Genomic DNA, 22,877 nt, shown 5'->3' with positions numbered 1-22,877 from the left:
GTAATTTGAAAATAAAAATACATTCATACCTTGATTACATTGAGATACAATCATATAATGTATATTTTTTTATTTGTGGGAATACTTTGGAACAGATTTCCTAAACTCAACATTTTCTTTTCCCCGAATATATATATTTATTTATTTATTTATTATTATTATTATTTTTTCTTTCTTTACTGAAAACTTTTGGGGGCCAAAAGAAATCACTCGTGGGCCACCTGTTGCCGACCCCTGCTTTAAATGAAGGAATATGAAGAATTATGTCTATCTTATTCACTCAGTCTTTACTAAGTATTTTATCTTTAATCTCGCTCATGTGGTGACTCTCTCAGGAGTTTGTAATGGGACTGTCTACACTGCTGCGGGGTACTATGAGAGAGAAGCTGGAGTGGACTTTTCATCTTTACGACATCAACAACGATGGATACATTAACAGAGAGGTCTCTGTTTGTATTTACATGTCAGTTATGTATTGAAAGATTCACATATGAAGTAATCTTGTTTTAATACCGTTTGTATTTATGTGTTTCAGGAGATGACTGAGATTGTGAGGGCCATTTACGACATGATGGGGAAATATACCTACCCTGCACTCAAGGGAGATGTCCCTAAACAGCATGTGGATGCTTTTTTCCAGGTGACTTGATATCCTAGAGTATAATGTAATATTAAAGCACATGCATACTCTACCCCTTAGTAGGGCACACCAGTTTAAACCACATAACAATTTCATACTTACCTACAAATTTACATTTCACTCACTTTTTCCCTTCCCACAGAAAATGGATAAAAACAAAGCTGGAGTTGTGACTTTAGAGGAGTTCATTGTCGCATGCCAGGAGGTATGTATAGAACATGCATGTTTATACATTTTATATTGCTGTTGGTGTCCACAGTGCATTCAGGAAGTATTCAGACCCCTTCCCCTTTTCCACATTTTGTTACATTACAGACTTATTCGAAAATGAATTAAATAAAACAAATTATCATAAATCTACACACAATACCCCATAATGATAAAGTGAAAACAGGCTTTTATAGATTTTAGCTAATTTATTAAATATATATATATTTTTTATAATTGAATATTGTTAAAACATACAATCTACGTGCAGTGAAGCTGCTCAAAATTTACATTACATTCAGTCATCTAACCGGCTCTTGTCCAGAGCGACCCACAAGAGCAACCAGGGTCAAGCACCTCACCCAAGGGCACGTCTCCCACTAAGTCAAAATGGGGACCCGAACCAGCGACCTTTCTGCCTCCGGCCCAAGCTCCCAACTGCCAGGCCACCAACCATCCAAGATCCTCCAGCAGTTCTCAGAGAGCTGCCCCTCAACCATCCGAGCTGCAACATTCTGTCTTACCATCTTTCTCCTCTTCTCCCCTCAGGATGAAATGATGATGAGATCCATGCAGCTCTTCGAAAATGTGATGTAAAAAAGGAGCCGATGGAAGGAAGGAGAGAATTAGATAATGAGAGAGATTGTGTGTGTTTCAGTGCATTCGTGTGAGTTCATGTGCGCATGTGCGTGTGTCCACACGTTTGTTTATCCGTGCGTGTCTGTCAGAGTGGATGAATGTGGATGTATATCAATCTCTCTCATCCTCTCATCTAACTTGTCAGCATTCATGTGTTTGCCAAATAATGTCTCTGCCTGGCTACCTGCCTGGGTATGGATCAGATGAAGCCAGAACCGCTGAGAGAACCCTGGACTTGCTAGTCATATTGCTGAGCCTGGGAGTATGCAAACGAATTACCTGGAAAATGCTTTCTGCCTTTTTATGTGACATAAAGGTTTGTAAATCAGATGATCATACAATATAGACTGCAGTGGGATACAGCTGAGAAAACTCAAACCCATACGCTGCTCCCCAATTAGGCCTATGTGGAAACTCCTGAAAGACTCCTGACCCCTACCTGTCAAACACTGAAACTACGCCGGGATACTTTGGGTTCTTTTGACTCTGTTCTTTTTGCCAAAATAGATGCATGCTTGAGCCAGAGGGATTCCTCCCTCCCTACCATAGAAATAGAATCATGATTCTACGTCTATGCGCCCTACCAACCATTTGTTTGTCCAGGACTTGGACCTTTAAACTCATTCATTCAGTGATTGATTTATCGATAGCTATGATCTACATATCTGCTTATTTATTAATGTGTTTATGCTCGAAAAATATGAGGTTGTCCTAATGTATTATTTGTTTGTTTTAATTGTTGTTTCTGTTTCACTGTTGTCGTGGTGACCTCTGTACCTCTGTTGGCTTGGCTGTCGCACTCCTGTCTATCCTTGTAATTGTGTCTGTCCTGATGCCTGTTCTACTGTATGCTTATAAATACACCTAATAGACTTGGTTTATGACTGATGATACATCCTCTTGTATGATGGCTGAATCAAACTAATGATAGAAGATGAACATCTGAGTAACGCAACGTGAAAGGTGTTGGTCATTGGTGTTTTGACTTGTCTGTTGAAGTGTGTAGTGAGGGATACAGGAGTTAAGCTAAACCCCCAAACTCATCACAGGACAAAACCAACATTCTTCTAATGTGAAACAACTATAATTTTTCTTCAACGAATTACTAATTTGTGCTGACTTTGTCAGTTCCTCCTCAGTGTACATTATGGCAAATAGATACAGTGCATTCGGAAAGTATTCAGACCCCTTCCCCTTTTCCACATTTTCTTGTGTTACAGCCTTATTCTAAAATTAATTAAATTATTTGTCTCGTCAATCTACACACAATACCCCATAATGACAAAGCAAAAATAGGTTTCTAGAAATGTTTTCTAATTTATTAAATATAAAAAACAGAAATACCTTTATTTACATAGGTATTCAGACCCTTTGCTATGAGACTCGAAATTGAGCTAAGGTGCATCCTGTTTCCATTGATCATCCTTGAGCTGTTTCTACAACTTGATTGGAGTCCACCTGTGGTAAATTCAATTGATTGGACATAATTTGGAATGGCACACACCTGTCTATATAAGTTTTCACAGTTGACGGTGCGTGTTAGAGCAAAAACCAAGCCGTGAGGTCGATGGAATTGTCCGTATAGCGCAGAGACAATATTGTGTCAAAGTACAGATTTGAGGAAGGGAACCAAAATATGTCTGCAGCATTGAAGGCCCCCAAGAACACAGTGGCCTCCATCATTCTTAAATTGAAGAAGTTTGGAACTACCAAGACTCGATCTGAGAGCTGGAGAAGGGCCTTGGTCAGGGAGGTGTCCAAGAACCCAATGGTCACTCTGACAAATCTCTAGAGTTACTCTGTGGAGATGGGAGAACCTTCCAGAAGGACAACCATCTCTCAGAACTCCACCAATCAGGCCTTTATGGTAGAGTGGCCAGACGGAAGCCACTCCTCAGTAAAATGCACATGACAGCCTGCTTGGAGTTTGCCTTAAGGCACCTAACAACTCTGAGACCATGAGAAACAAGATTCTCTGGTCTTATGAAACCAAGATGGAACTCTTTAGCCTGAATGCGAAGTGTCACGCCTGGAAGAAACTTGGCACCATCCTTACAGTGATGCATGTTGGTGGCAGTCATCAGGACCTCAGACTGGAGCGAAGTTTCACCTTCCATCAGGACAATGACCATAAGCACATAGCCAAGAGAATGCAGGAGTGGCTTCGGGACAAGTCTCTGAATGTCCTTGAGTGGTCCAGCCAGAGCCTGGACTTGAACCCAATTGAACATCTCTGGAGAAACCTGAAAATAGCTGTGCAGCGACGCTCCCCATCCAACCTGACAGAACTTGAGAGGATCTGCAGAGACGAATGGGAGAAACTCCCCAAATATAGGTGTGCCAAGCTTGTAGCGTCATACCCATGAATAGTTGAGTTTGTAAAGTTTGAAAAAAGGGAAGTTGTCTTGACTATTTTACAAATGCACTATAGATATATATTGATTATGTTGCAATTATTTTTGCCTCAGGTGTCAAAGGGGTAAATAATGATGAATGATAATCAGCGCTTAAAACAATCTGAATATAAAATGTAACAAAGAGGTTCACCTCATACAATACTCTATCTTTGACAGACAGATAGGAGAGAGCTTAAGCTTTCATGTTCTGTTGTACATTGCAAATGCTACCAATAAAATGTTTTGAGAAAATGTGTGTGTGTGTGCACAGAGGGAGAGGAGAGAAAGAGGGATCTCTGGATTAAATAAAATATGAAGTTAGTCAGTCAAATGAAATTACATTTTATTGGTTACATACACATATTTAGCAGATGTTATTGCGGGTGTGGCAAAATGCTTGTGTTCCTAGCTCCAACAGCACAGTAGTATCTAACAAAACACACAACTCTAAAAGTAAAATAATAATATTAAGAAATATATAAATATTAGATCGAGCAATGTCGGAGTGGCATTGACTAAAATACAGTAGAATAGAATAGAATATAGTATTTACATATGAGATGAGTAAAGCGGTATGTAAACATTTTTAAAGTGGTCAGTGATTCTAAGACTATGTATATAGGGCAGCAGCCTCTTAAGGTGCAGTGTTGCGTAACCGGGTGGAAGCCGGCTAGTAATGGCTATTTAACAGTCTGACAGCCTTGAGATGGAAGCTGTTTTTCAGTCTCTCGGTCCCAGCTTTGATGCACCTGTACTGACCTTGCCTTCTGGATGATAGCAGGGTTAACAGGCCATGGCTCAGGTGGTTGATGTCCTTGACTATCTTTTTGGCCTTCCTGTGAAATCGGGTGCTGTTGGTGTCCTGGAGGGCAGGTAGTATCAAATCATTTTATTTGTCACGTGCCGAATTTAACAGGTGTAGGTAGACCTTACCGTGAAATGCTTACTTACAAGCCCTTAACCAACAATGCAGTTCAAGAAATAGAGTTAAGAAAATATTGACTAAATAAAGGGAAGACATTTTATAAAACAAAAAAGTAACAAGAAAATTAAATAACAATAACGAGGCTATATACGGGGGTACCGGTACCGAGTCAATGTGCGGGAATACAGGTTAGTCAAGGTAATTTGTAAAGTTACCATGCATAGATAAACAGTTTGCCCGCGGTGATGCGTTGGGCAGACCACACCACCCTCTGGAGAGCCCTGCGGTTGCGGGCGGTACAGTTGCCATACCAGGCGGTGATACCAGGCAGTGATAATGTTTGTGAGGGTTTTAGGGGCAAGACAATTTTTTTCAGCATCCTGAGTTTGAAGAGGCACTGTTGCGCCTTCTTCATCACACTGTTTGTGTGGGTAGACCACTTCTGATCGTCAGTGATGTGTACGCAGAGGAACTTGAAGCTTTCCACCTTCTCCACTGCGGTCCAGTTGATGTGGATAGGGGCGTGCTCCCTCTGCTGTTTCCTGAAGTCCACGATCAGCTCCTTTAGTTTTGTTAACGTTGAGTGACATGTTATTTTCCTGGCATCACTCTCCCAAGGCCCTCACCTCCTCACTGTAGGCTTTCTCGTCATTGTTGGTAATCAGGTCTACTACTGTTTTGACGTCTGCAAACTTGAGGATTGAGTTGGAGGCGTGCATGGCCACGCAGTCATGGGTGAACAGGGAGTACCCTTGTGGGGCCCCAGTGTTGAGGATCAGCGAAGTGGTGTTGTTGTTTCCTACCTTCATCACCTGGGGGCGGCCCGTCGGGAAGTATGGTGTTGAATGCTGAGCTATAGTCAATGAACAGCATTCTTACATAGGTATTCCTCTTGTCCAGATGGGATAGGGCAGTAAGACGGTGATTGCATCGTCTGTGGACCTATTGGGGCGGTAAGCAAATTGAAGTGGGTCTAGGGTGTCAGGTAAGGTAAAGGTGATATGATCCTTAACTAGCCTCTCAAAGCACTTCATGATGACAGAAGTGAGTGCTACGGGGCGATAGTCATTTAGTTCAGTTACCATTGCTTTCTTGGGTACAGGAACAATGGTGGACACTTTGAAGCAAGTGGGGACAGCAGACTGGGATAGGGAGAGATTAATATGTCCACAAACACTCCAGCCAGCTGGTCTGTGCATGCTCTGAGGACGCGGCTAGGGATGTCATCTGGGCCGGCAGCCTTGCAAGGGTTAACACCCTTAAATGTCTTACTCATGTCGGCCATGGAGAAGGAGAGCCCACAGTCCTTGGTAGCGGGCTGCGTTGGTTGCACTTTCCTGACAGTGGGTGAAGAAGGTGTCTAGCTTTTCTGGAAGCAAGACATTGGTGTCCGTGATGTGGCTGGTTTTCCCTTTGTAGTCCGTAGACCCTGCCACATATGTCTAGTGTCTGACATGCTGACCACACCGCTTGCGTAGCGTGTACGAGCTTTGTAAAATAAATGTACACATACATGTTATCCAATCATTGCTCCAACACTGCTAGAACTTTGTTCTATTTGTTGTGCTTGACACGCAAGTCCCGCCTCTCCCATCTCCTCGTTGGTTATATACCCACGTGCCATCTTCTCATTGGTTTTTAAGAGCATATACCCATGTGGGTGATTGAAGATGAACTGAGGTCCACAATCCAGTCCTGTTGGTAGTGCACCTTAAAACTGGCTGCCAACCGCCATATAAAGTCCAAAAAATAAGAAGCCCGAAGGAGGAGAGATTACTGGAAATTAACTGTGGGGTTAATTGTAGAGGAGTGGAGGACCTTGTGCATTTCAGGTAAAATAACAACCCGATGTTAATATCCCAGGACAAATTAGCTAACAACAGCAAGCAGCTAGCTAAATTGCCATACATGTTTTTTTGAGCTGTCCCCAAATTAATATAGTTGGTTCAGAGTTCGTTTTGACATTTCAACCTGTGTGTCCTGATCGTGTCTGGTGTTGGTAGACAAAATCAAGAAGCGGGATGGCGGACGCACGTCAGCGGTTGAATTGCGACTCCACTTTGTCTCTAATGATCATGAATATTTATAAATACGCCTCTTTCAGTAAATAACTGTGATGATTGGGCTATACCAAAGAAAATCTTCCATCAATCTAGAAAGGAGGTGTGGCCATTGAGTCCGTGTAGCGTATGCCTGCGTTGAAATAGGTATTTCAGTTCATTTCGGAAGAGCCCGCTGTTAGTAATCAAATTGAACGGGATGGACGAGGAACAAATGGGACCACAGACCTTTCTCTATGGTGAGATGTTTTATTTTATTTTTTTAAGTAACATAATTTGGTGTTTTCAGTATAGTTTCAAATCCATGTCAACTAGTTAGCAAGAAAAAGAGCTGTTCATCAGACGCCAACATCGCACGAGGTAGCTACACAGCCAGCACAATGGCTAGCTACAGTAACTAATGTTAGTTAGCTAAAATTAATTGGGCGATGTGAGTTTCGTCAATGTATGGTTCAATAACGATTTCTGAATACAATGTCATTAGTTACAATGCTTGGGAATGGAAATAATGTACCCAGTTGTCAGCTTAGTAGATAGCCACGAGACATGGACGGTATTATAGTAGTTAGCTTGCAAACCATCTTGAGACCTTTTTTTAGTAGTTCGCTAAATTGGGTAATGCTTTCATCATATTGGTTCCCTGGTTGATTTAATTTGTTGTGGTAGTTGGGCCAGACTGATAAGTTCACATTGCTGGACAAATTTGACATTACAGGCGATGTTCCACAAACTACCGGGCTAGCTAGTTGGCCCTCCATGCGTCTGAACACGTGTTTTAAAGATGGCGCACAAGGCCGTCTAGAAACGTGCTCATGCTATGCAGCAAGATGTTAACATTGCCTAAGTTGCTAGTTTTGGCTAAAGCTTTTTTAACTAGTTACCTGTGATAACGTAATGAAAGTGGATAAATTAACATGTTATTGTTAAAGACGTGGCATTAAGTCCCAGATTGAAATGGTGATTGGACAATTAAAATAATACGTGAATTCCAAATGGTACATGTGGTGGTTTTTGTAAGTAGTTTGACTCGCATAATGTTCATAGCAGCATGTCTAAGAGCTAGTTAGTTGCATTGGACACGTTCCCTTTGTCAGTGCTCACAACTCTTCCAACCACGTGAGTATGTGACCCATATTTTGGCCTCACCTCAGACACCTCAAACTGGGAGATGTCCAGTAATGGGCAACCTTTTCCACAAGTTAACGGTTTGGGTGCATGCTTTTCCTTTTCCAGGAACGCAAGTGATTCAACATGGCATAGTCTTCAATTGAGTCGTTATTAGTTGCATCAGCCGTTTTACTGGCTGGAAAAACACCTGAAGACCCACCATTTTATTACAGGATAAGAAATTGCCCAGCCCAACATTGCCATCGACTAAGGGAAAGGGGTACAGTGTAGTATTTCCTCATATGTAATTGACACTTTTTTCAATAGGGTGCGAGTTGAAATCTGGGAAGGATGTTGTCTTCAACCCAGAAGAGGATGACTTTGAGCACCAACTGGACCTAAGGATGGTGAGGGTTACTGGTGCTTATTTTATATAATATGAATTGATGGCAATATTTCTGTTTAACCATTTCTTGTTATAGGTATGATAAACTATTTATGAACTTTATATGTCTCCTGTTGATTGGTCTTAGGTGTGTGTGGACCCCAGCACCAAGGATGAGCTGCATGTTGTGGAGGTGGAAGGACAGGACGCAGAGGGTGAGAAGGTGAAGGCTGTGCTAGCTGCGCTCAAACCCTCCACCTTGCCAAGTGTGAGTAGTCAGTTGTCAATACTTCTCTTCTATCCCTGAGTGGGAGATGGTGGTTGTATGGCCTTGTGTAGAGTTCATGCCTACTGAGCAGTTAATTGTGTGTTGCAGGTGTGTCTTAGTGGGTTCGCAATCACATCCCCAGCAGTTTTCCGTCTCAAGGCTGGTTCTGGTCCAATCCACATCAGTGGCCAGCACCTTGTCAGTGAGTATTGCTTATCTCAGGACTGTTACTCCCATGGTATATTTGGTGCTGCCATGGCATCTGTAGTCAGATGATAGTTGTTGAGATGACTTACTGATGTGTTTTCAACACTGCATACCAAAAGACTGAAATATCAAATACAGAGAATTATTAGATTTTTGTTTTAATGTATCTTTATTAATTACCCTCTCTGGGATATGTGGGACGGTAGCGTCCCACCTGGCCAAAAGCCAGTGAAAATGCAGAGCGCCAAATTCAAATAAATGACTCTACAAATCTAACTTGACAAAAAAAAAAAAATCTGGATGTTTGTCCTCTGGTTTCGCCTGCTAAATAAGTTCTGTTATACTCGGACATGATTCAAACAGTTTTAGAAACTTCAGAGTTTTCTATCCAAATCTATTAATATCTTATCTTCTGGGGATGAGTAGCAGGCAGTTGAATTTGGGCATGCTTTTCATTCCAAATGCTGCCCCCGATCCTAGGGAAGTTGTCATATTCTATCTACTCAAAGTTAACTTGTTGTTTTTCCACCAGTGATGGGAGGAGACCAAACTTTTGACGAGGACGATGATGAAGAGGAAGGGGTACAAACGCCCAAGAAAAGGGCTGCATCAGTACCAGCACTTAAATCTCAGGTTGGTCCCGGATACTGGCCTTTGATCCAACACGCCAACGGGGAAATAACCTGCGTTACAAAATGTATATATCTGGTGCCCTAATATTGCATGGCCTCCCTAGTCAAAGATGATCTTTGTTGAGCTGATTTACTGATGCATTTTCAACACTGCTTACCAAAAGACTGAGACTGAAGAGGGTCATTCCCATTTCTGAATGTTATCCACTCTTTACTCTTGCGTCACATCCTCACCTCATGACACTTACCATATCCTTCCCTTTCTCCTCTTCACAGAAGAAGATGAAGATGGATGACTATGAGGAGTAAGTGTAGTGTTTGACTGACTAACCAATGTTCCATGGTGAGGTTTAATCTAGAATTGATTTGTAACATCTCTTTAGGGATGACGATGATGATGAGGAGGAGAGTGAGGCTGAAGAAACTCCTGTTAAGGTGAGTGCATTTATTTGCCCACCTGTAATATTTAGTTAAGTTCAGCCTATTTTCATTCTAACTTTGAAAATGACACAAGAAACCTCTGTTTTACTCAGGTTAAGAAGACTCCGTCCAAACCTCAGACTCCTGCCCAGAATGGAAAGGGCCCTAAAGCCAACACTCCAGCTGGCAAACAGGTAGTCCTCTTCACACATCTTCTGCCGTACATTGTTTCTAGTCAAAGATGATATTTGTTGAGTTGATTTACTGATGCATTTTCAACACTGCTTACCAAAAGACTGAGACTGAAGATGACCACTCCTGTATCTGAGTATTGTAGTGATGCATGTTAGTCATGTTACATGTCTTGTCTAACAAGTTCTGTTTTTCAGTCAAATACGCCTGGTGACAAAAATGGCCAGACCCCCAAAGCAACCCCTAAAACACCTCAGACCTCCAAACCAGTACTCACCATCCCTGAGCTGAAGGCCAAGATGAAAGCGACTATGGAGAAGGTGGGTGTATGTTTTCTGTCTTGATGTATATATTATCTGGAAATACACTTGCCTAAAACGGAGATAGGATGAACTGATCTAGCTGATGTTAAAGAACTGTTAACCAAAAGACTGACCGAACACAAGATTAAAGGGACATCTGAATACCTATAGTAATGTCATTATTTCAGGGAGTGAACCTGCCTAAACTCCAGCCCAAGTTCGAGAGCTTTGTGAAGAACAGCTTCAGAGTCACAGACGCCAAGGTATGGTAATGCTCCCAAGGAATGTTGTGAAATTTGACCTGTCTGTCTGGAACGTAATGTGGTTCAATTGGAAGTTTGTGAAATGACAACCATAGTGCTGTTGGAACACATCCTGGAAGAGCAATAAAGACAACTTGGTTTTGATCAGCAGTGAAAAACCCCAGTACCTCTAAAGTTCTGATATCTCACTATGACATTATGATTTATGCTTTGGTAAATGTTTTTCCCATCTTTTTTCAGGCAATGGCTGAACTGTGGAAGTGGAGACAGACTGTGGAAGACAAAAAATAAATATTTTGGTAAACCTTTTTTGATTTTATTTTGCAACCCCCCCCCCTCCCTCCTTGGCCTCTCCTGGCCCTTCCCATGTCAATCAAACTTCTGCAGCCCGTCCAGTCCCCAGTGTACTGCTGTGGCACGCCGACTAATATGGAACTAATGACTGAGCCCCTGACCCTACCAGCACCACGACCCTCTCAGAGGGTGGGAGGGGTGATACTATTCCAGCTTTCATGTGGGTAGACCTGGGAAAACCCACTTGGAACATAACATTTTATAAATGTGTAAAATACATACTTGCTACTGTTTGAATGTAGCATTTTTAAAGTCTGGTCAGTTGGTTTTGAAGGACTGTCCCTCTGGCAGTTTGGAAGGTATCTGTTCATATGCATGTTCTTTTTGGGGGTATGTTTGTAAATGGGTCAAGTGACTTGATGGCTGTTCATGTCATCCATACGCTGTTGGTGTCTGGATGCTCCTGTCAATCCCTTCCAGAGGGTAGGTTCCTCAGGGTCTGAGATGTTAACATTGAACACTTAATATAAGACAAAATGTTAACTGGTCCAATCAGGTTTTAAGTCATGCTCACGGTTTTATATTTTGCTAGAAGGGTAGAGCGAAGTAGCTAACACACCGGTGTCAGATGTCATCTGAAAGTTAATAAATAATTATATTGTATCATACCTGCTTTGTGACCTTGTAACTTCTGTTCTATTGAATTGCTATACAATGTAAAATTAACAGCTCTCTAGCCACAGGAATATTGATCTGCAATAAAAAAAAATATTGGGGGAACACTTGCCTTTTATTGATGACTACATGGTACAATATAATTGTGACCCCTATCTGCATGGCTGTTAATGAGCATAAGGATTAATGATCTGGACGGTGTTCCAGTTTAATACCATAATACAGACTTAGTCTGAATGACAAAATACCTTATGGTTGATAAACTATTGGCCTACTCTAATACTCATTCAGACATGAAAAGGGGCATTGTCTGACCAGAAGCTACAAGACAGTTGATTTTTCTTTATTGCCCATAGCAACTGCAGAAAACTACAATTTGTGAATTAGGCTTTTTATTGGTCCTGTATGAGCAGAGAAACTCCCCACCCCAGAACATGGTCTGCGCTGTCTCACTACTGGTGTCCACTAGAGGGTCTGTACTAGCTCTCATTTGGTTTTTCGCATACACAATCACTTGTCACATCCTCAAAAGGTCTCATCACTGTTATGCAGATAGTTTCCAACTTTGTCTCACCTCAGGCTAAATGTCAATCGCTGTCTGGCAGACATTGCTGAGACTAGACAGCACTGCTATTCCTTGAAGGCCTGCCACCTCCAGGACCTCCATCACTGATGACAGCTGCATTGTGTCCACTTCCCTGACTGAGGGATGACACCCTTTACTGGATGAAAGTCAGTTCGTAGGTTTGGGATGTCATTGTCTCATTCCCCTACGGGTCAGTATTGACTCTGGCCAGTAAAGGGGCTAGTGTACACATCATCCCTTTGCCCGGCAGCCTTGGTTGTGTTGCATCCATGAGGGGTGATCTCACCCCCCCCAGAGACCTGGAGACTTCCTGTATCAATTAACCTTAGCAGTTACGCTGTATTAATTAATGGCTGCTCTCCCTAACGGCATCAGACTGTCAGGAAGAGGGTTAGTACTGTTGCATCATCACGTTCAGCTCTACTGCGTGTGGCTATGAATAGTCCTACCATACAAATAGCTATTGGTGATGCTGAGATATACAGTACCAGTCAAAAGTTTGCACACACCTACTCATTCAAGGGTTATTATTTTGACAATTTTCTACATCGTAGAATAGTGAAGACAAAACTATGAAAAAAACACATATGGAGTCATGTAGTAACCAAAAAAGTGTTAAACCAAAATTTGTTTAATATCTTAGATTCTTCAAAGTAGCCACCCTTTGCCATGGCAGCTTTGCGCACTTGGCATTCTCTTAACCGGCTTCACCTGGGATGCTTTTCCAACAGTCTTGAAGGTGTTCCCACATATGCTGGGTACTTGTTGGCTGATTTTCCTTCACTGCGGTCCAACTCATCCAAAACCATCTCAATTGGCTTCAGGTCGGGTGATTGTGGAGGCCAGGCCATCTGATGCATCACTCCATCACTCTCCTTCTTGGTCAAATAGCCCTTACACAGCCTGGAGGTGTGTTGGGTCATTGTCCTGTTGAAAAACAAATGACAGTCCCACTAAGCACAAACTAGATAGAATGGTGTATCGCTGCAGAATGCTGTGGTAGCCATGCTGGTTAAGTGTGACTTGAATTCTAAATCAAATCATATTTTATTATTCACATGCGCCGAAATAAACAGGTGTAGACTTTACAGTGACATGCTTACTTACGAGCCCCTAACCAACAGCGCAGTTTTAAAAAATACGGATAAGAATATGAAAAATAAGTAATATAACAATATATACAGGTGGTTACCGATACAGAGTCAAAGTGCGGTGACACTGGTTAGTTGAGGTAGTATGTACATGTAGGTAGAGGTAATTAAAGTGACTATGCATAGATGACAACAGAGAGTAGCAGTGGTGTGGAGGGGGGGTGGGACAATGTAAATAGTCTGGGTAGTCATTTAACTAGATGTTCAGGAGTCTTATGGCTTGGTGGTCGAAGCTGTTTAGAAGCCTCTTGGACCTAGACTTGGCGCTCTGGTACCGCTTGTCGTGTGGTAGCAGAGAGAACGGTCTATGACTAGGGTGGCTGGAGTCTTGGACAATTTTTAGGGCCTTCCTTTGACATCGCCTGTTATGGAGGTCCTGAATGGCAGGAAGCTTGGCTGGGCCGTTCGCACTACCCTCTGTAGTGCCTTGTGGTCGGAGGCCGAGCAGTTGCCATACCAGGCAGTGATGGTGCAGCTGTCAACTTTTGAGGGTCTGAGGACCTATGCCATATTTTTTCAGTCTCCTGAGGGGGAATAGGTTTTATCGTGCCAGCTTCACGACTGTCTTGGTGTGCTTGGACCATGTTAGTTTGTTGGTGATGAGGACGCCAAGGAACTTGAAGCTCTCAACTTGCTCCACAGCAGCCCCGTCGATGAGAATGGGGGCGTGCTCTGTCCTCTTTTTCCTGTAGTCCACAATCATCATTTGTCTTCATCACGTTGAGGGTGAGGTTGTTGTCCTGGCACCACATGGCCAGGTCTCTGACCCCATCCCTATAGGCTGTCTCGTTGTTGTCGGTGATCAGGCCTACCACAGATGTGTCATCGGTGTTGGAGTCTCGAGGTCATGAGTGATCAGGGAGTACAGGAGGGGGATGAGCACTCACCCCTGAGGGGCCTCTGTGTTGAGGATCAGCGTGGCGGATGTGTTGTTACCTACCCTTACCACCTGGGGGCGGCCCGTCAGGAAGTCCATGATCCAGTTGCAGAGGGAGGTGTTTAGTCCCAGGGTCCTTAGCGTATTGATGAGCTTTGAGGGCACTATGGTGTTGAGCGCAGAGCTGTAGTCAATGAATAGCATTCTCACATAGGTGTTCCTTTTGTCCAGGTGGGAAAGGACAGTATGGAGCGCAATAGAGACTGCATCATCTGTGGATCTGTTGGACGGTATGCAAATTGAATGTGGGTCTAGGGTTTCTGGGATGATGGTGTTGATGTAAGCCATGACCAGCCTTTCAATACACTTCATTGCTACAGACGTGAGTGCTACGGGACGGTCGTCATTAAGGCAGGTTATCTTAGTGTTCTTGGGCACAGGCACTATGGTGATCTGCTTAAAACATGTTGGTATTATAGACTCGGACAGGGAAAGGTTGAAAATGTAAATGAAGACACTTGCTAGTTGGTCAGCGCATGCTCGCAATACACGTCCTGGTAATCAGTCAAGCCCTGCGGCCTTGTGAATGTTGACCTGTCTAAAGGTCTTACTCACTCATCGGCTGCGGAGAGCGTGATCACAGTCTTCCGGTACTGCTGGTGCTCTCATGCATGTTTCAGTGTTATTTGCCTCGAAGCGAGCATAGAAGTTGTTTCGCTTGTGTCACTGGGCAGCTCTCGTCTGTGCTTCCCTTTGTAGCCTGTAATGGTTTGCAGGACCTGCCACATCCGGCGAGCATCAGAGCCGGTTTAGTACGACTCGATCTTAGTCCAGTATTGATGCTTTGCCTGTTTGATGGTTCGTCGGAGGGCATAGTGGGATTTCTTATAAACTTCCAGGTTAAAGTCCCGCTCCTTAAAAGCGGAAGCTCTAGCCTTTAGCTCAGTGTGGATTATGAACGTAATCCATGACTTCTGGTTGGGGTATGTACGTACGGTCACTGTGGGAACAATGTCATCGATGCACTTATTGATGAAGCCAATGACAGATGTGGTGTACTCTTCAATGCCGTTGGAGAAATCTCGGGAACATATTCCAGTCTGTGCAAGCAAAACAGTCCTGTAGCTTAGCATCTGCTTCATATGGCCACTTTTTATTGATCTAGTCACTGGTGCTTCCTGCTTTAATTTTTGCAAGTAAGCAGAAATCAGGAGGATGGGATTATGGTCAGATTTGCCAAATGGAGGGCGAGGGAGAGCTTTGTATGCATCTCTGCGTGTGGAGTATAGGTGGTCCAGAGTTCTTTTCCCTCTGGTTGCACATTTAACAAGCTTATAGAAATTTGGTAAAACTGATTTAAGTTTCCCTGCATTAAAGTCCCCGGCTACTAAGAACGCCACCTCTGGGTGAGTGTTTTCTTGTTTGCTTATGGCGGGATACAGCTCATTCAATGCTATCTTACTGCCAGCCTCTGACTTTGGTGGTATGTAAACAGCTACAAAGAATATAGATGGAAATTCTCTCGGTAGGAAGTGTGGTCTGCAGTTTATCATGAGAAACTCTACCTCAGGCGAGCAAAATAGCTCAAGACTTCCTTAGATATCGTGCACCAGCTGTTGTTTACAAAAATACATACAGTGAGGGAAAAAAGTATTGGATCCCCTGCTGATTTTGTATGTTTGCCCACTGACAAAGTAATTATCAGTCTATATCAGTCTATAATTGTAATCTCAGTTCGTTACCTGTATAAAAGACACCTGGGAGCCAGACATCTTTCTGATTGAGAGGGGGTCAAATACTTATTTCCCTCATTAAAATGCAAATCAATTTATAACATTTTTGACATGCGTTTTTCTGGATTTTTTTGTTGTTATTCTGTCTCTCACTGTTCAAATAAACCTACCATTAAAATTATAGACTGATCATTTCTTTGTCAGTGGGCAAACGTACAAAATCAGCAGGGGATCAAATACTTTTTTCCCTCCCTGTAGACCGCCGCCCCTTGTCTTACCAGATGCCGCTGTTCTATCCTGCCGGTACATCATATAACCAGCCAGCTGTATATTGTCGTTCAGCCACGACTCCGTGAAGCATAAGATGTTAAAAAAATGTATGTCCAGTTGGCAGTTTATTCTTCCCAATAACTCGTCCATTTTATTGTCCAAAGATTGCATGTTTGCTAACAGAATTGAGGGAAGTGGGGGTTTATTCAATCGCCTCCGAATACTCAGAAGGCAGCACGCTCTCCGGCCTCTCTTTCTCCACCTTCTCTTCATGCAGATCACTGGGGTCGGGGCCTGTACCCGAGGGAGCCGTATATCTTCCGCCTAAGGCTCATCAGATTTGTGAAAGAAGAAAAATGATTCTGCTAGTCCGTGGTGAGTAATCGCAGTCCTGAGTTATTTTCGGTCATTAGAGACGGTAGCGTTAACATTATCTACAAAATGAGTAAAAAAAATACATTACAAACAACGCAGATAAACAAACAAAAAAACATAATAAATCACTGACTGTGTCACCAACAAAGCACACCCACACCATCACACCTCCTCCATGCTTCACGGTGGGAACCATACATGCAGAGATCATCCGTTCACCTACTTTGCATCTCACAAAGACACGGCGGTTGGAACCAAAAATTGCAAATTTGGACTCATCAGACCAAAGGACATAATTCCACAGGTCTAATGTACATTGCTCGTGTTTCTTGGCCCAAGCAAGTCTCTTCTTATTATTGGTGTCCTTTACAGTGGTTTCTTTGCAGCAAATCGAGCATGAAAGCCTGATTCACACAGTCTCCTCTGAACAGATGAGGTTGAGATGTGTTTCTTACTTGATCTCTGTGAAACATTTATTTGGGCTGCAATTTCTGAGACTGGTAACTCGAATGAACGTGTCCTCTGCAGCAGAGGTACAGTTGAAGTCGGAAGTTTACATACACTTATGTTGGAGTCATTCAAACTCGTTTTTCAACCACTCCACAAATTTCTTGTTAACAAATTATAGTTTTGGCAAGTTGGTTAGGACATCTACTTCGTGCATGATACAAGTAATTTTTCCAACAATTGTTTAAAGGCAGATTATTTCACTTATAATTCACTGTATCACAATTCCAGTGGGTCAGAGGTTTACATACATTAAATTGTCTGTTCCTTTAAACAGCTTGGAAAATTACAGAAAATGATGTCATTGACCTCATTTGAGTAAATTGGAGGTGTACCTGTGGATGTATTTCAAGGCCTACCTTCAAACTCAGTGCCTCTTTGCTTGACATCGTGGGAAAATCAAAATAAATCAGCCTGGTTTCCAAATGCCCGAAGGTACCATGTTCATCTGTACAAACAATAGTACGCAAGCATAAAAACCACGGGACCACACAGCCATCATACCGCTCAGGAAGTAGACGCGTTCTGTCTCCTAGAGATGAACGTACTTTGGTGCGAAAAGTGTAAATCAATCCCAGAACAACAATCCCACAACAACAAAGGACCTTGTGAAGATGCTGGAGGAAACAGGTACAAAAGTATCTATATCCACAGTAAAACGAGTCCTATATCAGCATATCCTGAAAGGCCGCTCAGCAAGGAAGAAGCCACTGCTCCAAAACTGCCATAAAAAAAAGCCAGACTACGGTTTGAAACTGCACATGGGGACAAAGATCCTACTTTTTTTGAGAAATGTCCTCTGGTCTGATGGAACAAAAATAGAACTGTTTGGCCATAATGGCCATCGTTATGTTTGGAGGAAAAAGGGTGAGGCTTGCAAGCCGAAGAACACCATCCCAACCGTGAAGCACAGGGGTGGCAGCATCATGTTATGGGTGTGCTTTGCTGCAGGAGGGACTTCTGCCTCATGGCATCATGAGGCAGAAAAATGATGTGGATAGAATGAAGCAACATCTCAAGACAACAGTCAGGAAGTTAACTTCTTGCGTATCATTGGGAAGCTACTGTCCCACCTTGCCAACATCCGGGGAAATTGCAATGCATGAAATTGCAGTGCGCAAAAATTGTAATATTAAACATTAATGAAATTACAAGTGTTATACATCAGTTAAAAATTTTACTTCTTGTTAATCCAGCCGCTTTGTCAGATTTCAAAAACGCTTTATGGCGAAAGCACCCCATGTGATTATCTGAGGACAGCGCCCCGCACAAAAAAAGCATTACATACATTTTCAACCAATCAGAGGTAACACGAAAGTCAGAAATAGCGATAAAATAAATCACTTACCTTTGAAGTTCTTCATCTGGTTGCAATCACAAGGGTCCAATCTACATAACAAATGGTCCTTTTGTTTGATAAAGTCCTTCTTTATATCCCAAAAAGTCAGTTTCATTGGCGCGCTTGACTAAGTAATCAACCCAGTTCCCTCGTTCAAAATGCAAACAAATGAAACCCTTAAATTACCAATAAACTTCTTCCAAACATATCAAACAATGTTCCTAATCAATCCTCAGGTACCCTAATATGTAAATAAATGATAAAATTTAAGATGGAGAATACCGGAGACCATTACCGGAGATAAATAACGAAGTGCACACCCTCTCCGGAACGCGCAACAAACACTACAGCCAAATTGAGAGCCACTTAGAAAAACTACAAATTCTAGCTCATTTTTCAATCAAAAAACAAGCCTGAAACTCTGTTGACCTCTATTGGAAGCCATAGGAACTGCAATCTGGGAGGTCTTCCTTTTATATCCCCATTCCCAGCCATTGTTATCAGTGGTGAGCTGAAAAACAAATTCTGGATGGATTGTCCTCGGGTTTTCACCTGCCATATCGGTTCTGTTATACTCACAGACATTATTGTAACAGTTTTGGAAACTAGAGTATTTTCTATCCAATACGAACAGTTATAGGCATATCCTAGCTTCTGGGCCTTAGTAACAGGCAGTTTACTTTGGGCACCTCATTCATCCAAACTTCTGAATACTGCCCCCTAGCCCGAAGAAGTTAAAGCTTGGTCGCAAATGGGTCTTTCAAATGGACAATGACCCCAAGCAGACTTCCACAGTTGTGGCTAATGGCTTAAGGACAACAAAGTCAAGGTATTGGAGTGGCCATCACAAAGCCCTGACCTCAATCATATAGAACATTTGTGGGCAGAACTGAAAAAGTGTGTGTGAGCAAGGAGGCCTAAAAACCTGACTCAGTTACACCAGCTCTGTCAGGAGGAATTGTGGGAAGCTTGTGGAAGGCTTCCCGAAACGTTGGACCCAAGTTAAAAAATGTTAAGTCAATGCTACCACATACTAATTGAGTGTATGTAAACTTCTGACCCACTGGGAATGTGATGAAAGAAATATAAGCTGAAATAAATCATTCTCTCTACTATTATTCTGACATTTCACATTCTTAAAATGAAGCGGTGATCCTAACTGACCTAAGAGAGGGAATTTTTACCAGGATTTAATGTCAGGAATTGTGAAAAACAGAGTTTAAATGTATTTGCCTGAGGTGTATGTAAACTTCTGACTTCAGCTGTAACTCTGGGTCTTCCTTCCCTGTCGCGGTCCTCCTGAGAGCCTGTTTAATCATAAGGCTTGATGGTTTTTGCAAAAGCACTTGATGAAACATTCAAAGTTCTTGAAATTCTCTTCTTATTTGAGCTGTTCTTGCCATAATATGGATGTGGTCTTTTACCAAATAGGGCTATCTTCTGTATACCATCCCTACCTTATCACAACACAACTGCTTGGCTCAAACACATTAAGAAGGAAAGAAATTCCACAAATTATAAAGGTACAGTGCCTTGCGAAAGTATTCGGCCCCCTTGAACTTTGCGACCTATTGCCACATTTCAGGCTTCAAACATAAAGATATAAAACTGTATTTTTTTGTGAAGAATCAACAACAAGTGGGACACAATCATGAAGTGGAACGACATTTATTGGATATTTCAAACTTTTTTAACAAATCAAAAACTGAAAAATTGGGTGTGCAAAATTATTCAGCCCCCTTAAGTTAATACTTTGTAGCGCCACCTTTTGCTGCGATTACAGCTGTAAGTCGCTTGGGGTATGTCTCTATCAGTTTTGCACATTGAGAGAATGACATTTTTTCCCATTCCTCCTTGCAAAACAGCTCGAGCTCAGTGAGGTTGGATGGAGAGCATTTGTGAACAGCAGTTTTCAGTTCTTTCCACAGATTCTCGGTTGGATTCAGGTCTGGACTTTGACTTGGCCATTCTAACACCTGGATATGTTTATTTTTGAACCATTCCATTGTAGATTTTGCTTTATGTTTTGGATCATTGTCTTGTTGGAAGACAAATCTCCGTCCCAGTCTCAGGTCTTTTGCAGACTCCATCAGGTTTTCTTCTAGAATGGTCCTGTATTTGGCTCCATCCATCTTCCCATCAATTTTAACCATCTTCCCTGTCCCTGCTGAAGAAAAGCAGGCCCAAACCATGATGCTGCCACCACCATGTTTGACAGTGGGGATGGTGTGTTCAGCTGTGTTGCTTTTACGCCAAACATAACGTTTTGCATTGTTGCCAAAAAGTTCAATTTTGGTTTCATCTGACCAGAGCACCTTCTTCCACATGTTTGGTGTGTCTCCCAGGTGGCTTGTGGCAAACTTTAAACAACACTTTTTATGGATATCTTTAAGAAATGGCTTTCTTCTTGCCACTCTTCCATAAAGGCCAGATTTGTGCAATATACGACTGATTGTTGTCCTATAGACAGAGTCTCCCACCTCAGCTGTAGATCTCTGCAGTTCATCCAGAGTGATCATGGGCCTCTTGGCTGCATCTCTGATCAGTCTTCTCCTTGTAAGAGGTGAAAGTTTAGAGGGACGGCCAGGTCTTGGTAGATTTGCAGTGGTCTGATACTCCTTCCATTTCAATATCATCGCTTGCACAGTGCTCCTTGGGATGTTTAAAGCTTGGGAAATCTTTTTGTATCCAAATCCGGCTTTAAACTTCTTCACAACAGTATCTCGGACCTGCCTGGTGTGTTCCTTGTTCTTCATGATGCTCTCTGCGCTTTTAACGGACCTCTGAGACTATCACAGTGCAGGTGCATTTATACGGAGACTTGATTACACACAGGTGGATTGTATTTATCATCATTAGTCATTTAGGTCAACATTGGATCATTCAGAGATCCTCACTGAACTTCTGGAGAGAGTTTGCTGCACTGAAAGTAAAGGGGCTGAATAATTTTGCACGCCCAATTTTTCAGTTTTTGATTTGTTAAAAAAGTTTGAAATATCCAATAAATGTCGTTCCACTTCATGATTGTGTCCCACTTGTTGTTGATTCTTCACAAAAAAATACAGTTTTATATCTTTATGTTTGAAGCCTGAAATGTGGCAAAAGGTCGCAAAGTTCAAGGGGGCCGAATACTTTCGCAAGGCACTGTACACCTGTTAATTGAAATGCATTCCAGGTGACTAACTTTCACCTTTATTTAACTAGGCAAGTCAGTTAAGAACAAATTCTTATTTACAATGACAGCCTACCCCAGCAACGCTGGGCCAATTGTGCACCGTCCTATGGGACTCCCAATCATGGCAGGATGTGATGCTGCCTGGATTTGAACCATGTACTGTAGTGACTCCTCTTGCACTGAGATGCAAGTGCCTTACACCACTGTGCCAATTTGGAGCCCAAAGAGAATAGTTGAGAGAATGTTGCTGTCAGAGTGTGCAAAGTTGTCATCAAGGCAAAGGGTCTCTACTATAAAATATATTTTGATTTGTTTAACACTTTTTTGGTAACTACATGATTCCATATTTATTATTTCATAGTTTTTATGTCTTTACTATTATTCTTCAATGTAGAAAATAGTAAAAATAAAGAAAGACCCTGGATTGAATAGGTGTGCCCAAACCTTTGACTGGTACTGTATGTTATAATTTTGTTTGGATCACATTCATAATGGACACCACACTCAGACCTATCCATCTCCCTCAGGTCAGCTGAATGTGAGTCAGCAGCACTCAGGGAGAGGGACTTTGATGGAGAGAGTCTTTTTATGGTCTCTGTGGATCTCCTCACCCCCTGTAAGTGCCTTAGATCTGTCGAATAGGCAAAATCTGCCCTGGTCAATGTGTTGTGTCCAAGAGAGCGTTAGTGATATGGATCTTTATGGTGCAGTTCAGTTTGCATTGAAGTTGAGTGTAATGACCATGTTGTGCAGATATTACATTGTATATGTAAACAACACAGTAGCTATGGAGACCAATAGAACAACACAGGAAAATAAAGAGAGTGATTCAAAGCAAAAACAAGATAATACTTTTTTGTCATTAGGTTTTAGTTAGTTGTTTACATATTTATCAAATACAAAGTATAATACATCGGGAGGCATCCTGTTATCATCCATCTGTTGCACTGCCTCAAACATTCCCAGATGTCTCATAGGACTCAGGTCGAGTATGCCACCCTCATGCCCGTCCCAGTGAATGGGTATAGCCTGACATGAATGAAACAGCTTCCTCTTACTGGTTTGCTTCTTGCCCCACTGGCACATGTTATTCTTCTAAAATAGCCCTTGAGCTGTGTATTGACCATTCAATTAAATATATATATTTATATATACAGTGGGGGGAACAAGTATTTGATACACTGCCGATTTTGCCGATATTCCTACATACAAAGCTTGTAGAGGTCTGTAATTTTTTATCATAGGTACACTT

The 22,877-nt window shown here is 42.2% G+C and overlaps 2 protein-coding genes across 3 annotated transcripts in view; both read left to right on the top strand.

Annotated features, from left to right (window-relative positions):
- LOC110509916 (A-type potassium channel modulatory protein KCNIP1) overlaps window positions 1–4,134 on the top strand; it is a 53,593-nt gene extending 49,459 nt beyond the window's left edge. For both annotated transcript variants that reach the window (XM_021591133.3, XM_021591134.3), the window contains 4 exons: window positions 336–443; window positions 536–640; window positions 783–845; window positions 1,397–4,134. In XM_021591133.3, the coding sequence (XP_021446808.2) occupies window positions 336–443; window positions 536–640; window positions 783–845; window positions 1,397–1,444 (324 nt within the window). In that variant the 3' untranslated portion in view covers window positions 1,445–4,134. The remainder of the gene's footprint in view (window positions 1–335; window positions 444–535; window positions 641–782; window positions 846–1,396) is intronic.
- Window positions 4,135–6,808: 2,674 nt separating this feature from the next.
- Window positions 6,809–11,717, top strand: LOC110509917 (nucleophosmin). The gene is made up of 11 exons (XM_036967828.2): window positions 6,809–7,106; window positions 8,302–8,381; window positions 8,508–8,627; window positions 8,736–8,829; window positions 9,367–9,467; window positions 9,743–9,771; window positions 9,850–9,901; window positions 10,000–10,080; window positions 10,276–10,398; window positions 10,569–10,643; window positions 10,884–11,717. The coding sequence occupies exons 1-11, from the start codon at window positions 7,067–7,069 to the stop codon at window positions 10,932–10,934; spliced, it is 846 nt and encodes a 281-aa protein (XP_036823723.2). The 5' UTR covers window positions 6,809–7,066; the 3' UTR covers window positions 10,935–11,717.
- Window positions 11,718–22,877: the final 11,160 nt, after the last annotated feature.

Source organism: Oncorhynchus mykiss, chromosome 29 (assembly GCF_057628025.1).
Source record: "Oncorhynchus mykiss isolate SJ-2025 chromosome 29, ASM5762802v1, whole genome shotgun sequence".
NCBI lineage: Eukaryota > Metazoa > Chordata > Actinopteri > Salmoniformes > Salmonidae > Oncorhynchus > Oncorhynchus mykiss.
The sequence above is the reverse complement of the archived record's forward strand: the minus strand, read 5'-3'. Positions and strand labels throughout refer to the sequence as shown.

Coding starts and splice junctions, on each gene's coding strand:
- LOC110509917 (XM_036967828.2), top strand. CDS start 7,067: ATGGACGAGGAACAAATGGGACCACAGACCTTTCTCTATG. Junction 7,107..8,301: donor ACCACAGACCTTTCTCTATG/GTGAGATGTTTT, acceptor TTTTTTCAATAG/GGTGCGAGTTGAAATCTGGG. Junction 8,628..8,735: donor AACCCTCCACCTTGCCAAGT/GTGAGTAGTCAG, acceptor TGTGTGTTGCAG/GTGTGTCTTAGTGGGTTCGC.